Source organism: Clupea harengus, chromosome 18 (genome assembly GCF_900700415.2).
Source record: "Clupea harengus chromosome 18, Ch_v2.0.2, whole genome shotgun sequence".
Taxonomy (NCBI): domain Eukaryota; kingdom Metazoa; phylum Chordata; class Actinopteri; order Clupeiformes; family Clupeidae; genus Clupea; species Clupea harengus.
This window is the reverse complement of record NC_045169.1, coordinates 20,184,580-20,190,579: the sequence shown is the minus strand read 5'-3', so window position 1 is coordinate 20,190,579 and position 6,000 is coordinate 20,184,580. Positions and strand designations below refer to the sequence as shown.

Here is a 6,000-nt window from a genome sequence, read left to right as displayed (position 1 = left end):
TTCATTTAGATGCTACGTGCTGTAATGCTAGTGAGAATTCTTTCAAAGGCACTTTATATATTGATTACTAAATACTTACTTAAACTCTAATAACTTTTGTTGAAGTACTATACTTCATAAGTACTTAAGTACCATACTCCACTTCATAGTTTGCAAGGTTATCACATCTTACAGATGCCTGACATAATAGGATATTGTGAGGGAGACCACTCATGCTATATTTGTCTAAAAGACAAATGTCCTTGTTGTGTTGTTTCCAAGTAAAGTGGGGGACATAATTAGCTTGAGTGGCTCCTTGAACAAATTCGAGCATTTGCGCGAAAGCAAATTAATCACGAAATAGTTTCAAATTAAATCCTGTGCCTTGTTACATTCAGTTCATCGTGGCTTGAGTATTGTTTTGCCTGGCTGGCTAAGGGGTATCCATGGCGATGGCGGCGGTGATGTTGATGTCAAGCTGCGGCGGAGGCTCCAGTGTGGTTCCCTTCAGTGAGGTTCCCTCCAGTGTGGTTCCCTCCAGTGTGGTTCTCCAGTGTGGTTCTACCCAGTGTGGTTCTACCCAGTGTGGTTCCCTCCAGTGCGGTTCTCCAGTGTGGTTCTACCCAGTGTGGTTCTACCCAGTGTGGTTCCCTCCAGTGTGGTTCTCCAGTGTGGTTCCCCCCAGTGTGGTTCTCCAGTGTGGTTCTCCAGTGTGGTTCTACCCAGTGTGGTTTGATGAGTTTGTGTAATCCTGCTGTTCTCATTTTGGTCAGCTGCAATAACCACTAGGTCTTTCAGCGCTGCTTGATGGAGGAGTGCTGTTGATCAGGCTGTGTTTTAGTCATGGTGGAAAGACAAACCCGTCTGGTTTCTGCACATTTCCTCATCTCTTTCCTCTGCAGACTCCAGGGGTTTATCTATTTGTCCATTTTTGTACGCATTTGTTTGTACATACAGAACAATTAATTCAGAGCTTAACTCTTGAGTTAGCTTCTCGTTTAAGGAACAAAACACTATCTTCTCGTACATTTTTACAGCGGTCGCTACTAAGTTTGCTAGCGTCCCAGATTACCCACATTACCAACAATACATGTAGAGGCCTATCAAAATCATTGCCTTTTTCTGGAGATTTATTGGACAAACACAAGCATATAGTCTATCAGCATAGACAAATGAATGAATGAATGAATGAATGAATGAATGAATGAATGAATAGCAGGCTGATCAGTGGTCCGAGGGCAGTTGCAGAGTTTGTTGATAGTCATAACCTGTTTAGCCCGTGGCTTGCTGAATGGCAGCTAGACAGTGGGGGCAGTTCTGCAGCTGTGCCCTCTTATCCCTCTGACACAGTACCTGACCCACTACTGCCTCCCCCCCACACACACACTCTCTCCCCGACACACACTCTCTCCCCCCACACACACACTCTCTCCCCCACACACACACTCTCTCCCTTTCTCTCTCTCTCTCTCTCCCTCTGCACTGTCTTATTATCGTAATCTGCAAACCAGAATGGGCCAAGCCAGCGGCGGGCTAATGAAGAGAGCTCCAGCTGCAGCTTGCTTCATGTTCATGTCAGAGGTGTAGCTGGAGAAGTGGGAGGCAGCTGATGAATAATCACATCAAAAGGCTGCTGCGCGGCGGCGGCTGCGGCGGCTGCGGCGGCTGTGGCGGTGGTGTGGCTGCGGCTGTGGCAGCGGCGGAGGTTTCATCCCTGGCCGCACATGAAAAGGCCGGCCGTCTCTCTCTCACGAGCGGAGCGCTGCGGCCGTTATGCAGGAGACGTGGCCAGCTGCCACTCTTTGATATTTTAGAAGCGCAGTCAAGAAGCGGCACACAATTACCATCTGCCCCTCAGCGTAGTTGAAGGCTGCATCAGTTAGAGTCAGGGCCCTCTTCCGAATACCCCCGCTGACTCTGTGGGGCTTTTATCTCCTCCGCCCGAGGAGCCCCCGTGCCTCGCTGTGTGGAGATAAGCAATAGAAACCTCACACACTCTCGCTCTCCTGACTCCTATGGACCCAAGCACTCCTTAGCAACCGTAGATGCTCGCCGTGATGTTGCCGTGCAGATCCTGTGAGGTGATGAGCAGCCTGAAGTGTTTTTTGATGTAAATGTGCTCAGCCAAGTTACCCTGGGTTACCATGTGTTCTCACATGTGTTGGAAAGCACTTTGATCTGATCAAAATATCAAATATCACGTACAGTGATGCAACCCACCGGACTTTTTTTGTAAGTTCTCCGCACCGAGATTTAAAGTGAAAGAAAGTGGAAATTAATGTTTTTGCTAATTGGATGTTGCCGTTTGCCTCCATTCTGCGTCTTTGCGCCTTCTGAATCTTTCCAATCAAACAAATCGTGCCTCCAATTAGTATTCTCCTCAGATGGCACGCCATTGGCATTATGAATGTTTAATTGCTCTCTTTCTCTGTATTCCCTTATTGGACCGTGCATGGCAGGACAGGGGTGGGATAATAGAGGTTAAACAATATTAATAGGCAATGAGCAGCTCTTCGGAGACTTGTAATTCAAGTGTCCAACAAGAAAATACTTTTGTAGAACCATTGGCCCCTAATTTGGATATGATTATTTCTGTGTGTGTGTGTGTGTGTGTGTGTGTGTGTGTGTGTGTGTGTGTGAGTGTGAGAGTGTGTGCACGGGTGTGTGTGTGTGAGAGTGTGTGTGCGCGTGTGTCTGTGTGAGAGTGTGTGTGCGTGGGGGGGTGTGTGTGTGAGAGTGTGTATGTCTGTGTGTGGCAGCATACTTAATTGTAGCCAGCCTGTGGGGTATGCCTCAGTGAAGAACGGACGTCCTGGAATAGGAAGTGGTTTCTGTGGATTTGATTTTGTCTGGGAAGGCCATGGCAGCCATTGAAGAATTAGAAACACACACACACACACACACACACACACACACACACACACACACACACACACACAGAGCAGTACAGCACATTTCTGTCTTAACAGAGGTTTCTAGTCTGCTTTTAAATCTAAGGTCACTGTCCAGTCGGTGTGTGTGTGTGTTTGTGCATGAGAGTCCTGTAATTGTAGTCCTTAAAAAGCTATGGTATAGCAGGGACACAGCACTTCTGCAATTAGGGATACTGTGTTCACTGCTTTGAGAAAAAACATTCAAGAAGAGTGTTACACCTGTTTTATGCTCTAAAATGGTTGACTCACAATGATCATTTCTGATATTCTGTGCAATGGATTTAGAAACCTAGGCCTGGTCTGTGCCCAGGGTAAGTACTGTGCTATATTATACCTCTGTGGCATGTTGTACATATCAGTCCCTTGGTATCCTTGCATCCTTTCCCATCTGGAGAATGTTGATATCCTACCATGCCATTCCACTGCACGTCATGCCCTTCAGCCAAAACGGTGTCTAACATGTGCTTAAAATATGCCTTTATTTGCTAACTAGTGCTAGCACCAGAGCTCATTAGTGCTAGCGCTAGTAAGTCCTGTTGTTAGCATTAGTTGTAGCGTTATGCTACATTAGCATCACTGTTAATTATTGCACTCTCCCGTGCAGGCCATGGTGGAGACGGCGAACAACCTGCTGCAGCCTCAGGCCCAGTCGGTGTGGAGGGAGCTGTCGGCTGGGGAACAGCTGAGGGCGGCCACCATGCTGCTGGACACCGTGGAGCAGGGGGCCTTCGTGCTGGCGGACAACCTGCTCAAGACCGACATCGTCCAGGAGAACACGGAGAACATACGTGAGTTGTCTTCTCTCACAAAAGGAGTTCCTCTGCCCTCTTTTTTCTGCTCTCTCTCTATGTCTTTGAATAATTACACTGTAGAGAACTCAACGTCCTAGAATGAAGAATAGAGATGTGACCTCCGCGTGACCTAGTTCATCATCGATAATGAAAGTCTGTCGAAGAAGTTGCATAATGCATCTTTTTAATGAAGTGATAAGTTTTAAAACTAATAAATTAGTTAAATGAACTAAAGTAAGGTGAAAATATGCATACTTTGGGAAGTAGTTTTAGAAGTAAAACAAAACCCTCTCTTGAGGACCGTTCCGATGGCAATCCTCTAGATATCTAATTAGTAGTTTTTAAAGAGCGACCTCTCTCTGAAGTACAGCATGGGTGGCAAGCCTTTGGCCGTGCTGATGGCCTGCAAAGATTTCATTTGTTTAATTACATCTCATTAGATCACACTTCCTTATGTTTTTCCTCCAGCTGGCAAAAGGGGTGATCATTATACGATACTTTAAACAAATTCGCCGCTTGTTCAGAGAGACGGGTTTAGGAAAATTCTCACTCCTGTGGTTTCTTGTTTTATTCTTTGTTTTTTTTTCGGTCATGTCTGTCTTTCTGCGGGCTTCACGCAGAGTCATCCGGGAGAAATTTGGATCGTTCGTCTCATGGCATTCAATTAGACGACAAAAACACTAATAATCAGAATGACAATCCAAAGCCCCCAAAGCCCAGCCATTCTCTCTTTCACCGATACACACACTGGCAGTAAATTTGCTGCAATTTCCACTGCCAATAGCTCCGACTTAGTAAGCAAAAGTTAATGCTTAACGTTTGAGCCGAACTGCTTTCGTCTCCCGCCGACAGTTGTTAATTACTGCACTCCAATGGACCATCTCTTCTTTGGCCCCTGTACTGGCCGCAGTTTTATCGGATTTGAGCTCCATCGGATACCTTGCTTGTATTGACCGGAGGACCATAGATTAGGTTTTTAAAGGGCCCGGCCGTTGGAGAGCTGGCCTCCTGCCAGACTTCCATTGGCTACACCAGCCTTGGGCGGTCGTTTTGCCAATGTGCCAAGGGCTATTTCCCTTTATGCATCCTCCCTCTTTATTAGCGATAAGCACTGTGCTACTTCACCCATTATAATAGGCCCCTAAATTGCAAAGTTGTTCAAAGGGCCAGTTGTTGGGGAGAGTGAGTTTGCTACACTTGGATACTTTTAGCACTGGAGGAAAAAAAAAATGAAAAAAAAGAAAGAGAACACCATGTCTAATCTTTGCCTGTGCACAAGGCGCTAAACTCATTAAGCTGGTACTCTCCTGTGGAAGACGGTGGCCTGTTTGGTGCAAGCACTTCAATTTGGGTGCGCTGCAATACACCGTGTTTCGCCTCGGGAGCGAACGAGAGACATTTTTAGGGCAAAAGAAAAAAACACATTTTCAATAACAGGCCTGCATATGTTCCTAAATAATTTGAGTTAAAACCTCAGCAGTTTACAGAGCAGACTGCTAGGGGAAATCTCCATTGGAGAACATTAAAGGCGCAGGAGATATTGAGGTTGTGATCCAGTGAGGAACATTTGGGTACCCAGGCAAAAGAAAAAATAAGAAAAGAAAGAGAGAGCGACAGAGAGAGAGAGAGAGAAACATTGCCCTGTGCTTAAAGAGCGGAATTTCGGGGGACTGCAGCTACCATGGAAACACAAAAATGTAGGTCTGTTGAGCTGGAGCTGAAGAGGCCAGCATTGGGGAATTATATATTAAAAATGGAATTTACGGTATCTGGCAACACATTTATTCGAGCATTAAGAGATTCTGGCCCAGTTGGAGGAGCGAGTATGGAAGAAAGGGAAGAAGGAAGAGCGAGAGAGAGAGAGAGAGAGCGAGAGCGAGAGAGAGAGCATGGAAGAGAATAAAGAGGGCCCTTGTGGCAAACTCTTTTATGGATGTGTTTTTATATCCTTCATGGTGGTGCACAGTTTAATCATGCCACTTTGACACATTTACCACGCCTTTAGCTCTTGTTGGCCATGCTTAGTTAGTGGGGAGATAGGGCTTGTTTATCCACTGGTCCCAGGTGGCACTTTTGCAGGCACTAGACCAAGGTTCTGCCCCAAAATAATGGTGCCCCTCATGACATGTAAATCAGTGAAGCAACGGCATGGTCCTTGGTTGTGAAGGGGGGTAAAAATGTGACTAGTGTATCACATTACATTTTTCATTTTCAATGTCCAATGTGGGTGGAGGTTTATTTGACACGGTCTTTCAGATCAGTTTGTTTATGCCCTGTAGCTTCAGGTTATCAATTCA

At 46.0% G+C, this 6,000-nt stretch overlaps 1 protein-coding gene across 14 annotated transcripts in view; it reads left to right on the top strand.

Moving 5' to 3' along the window:
- Nucleotides 1–6,000, top strand: part of LOC105903071 (adhesion G protein-coupled receptor L3-like) — a 268,604-nt gene that overhangs the window by 198,180 nt on the left and 64,424 nt on the right. For all 14 annotated transcript variants that reach the window (XM_031584694.2, XM_031584696.2, XM_031584695.2 and 11 more), the window contains one exon: nt 3,517–3,700. In XM_031584694.2, coding sequence (XP_031440554.1) covers nt 3,517–3,700 — 184 coding nt within the window. The remainder of the gene's footprint in view (nt 1–3,516; nt 3,701–6,000) is intronic.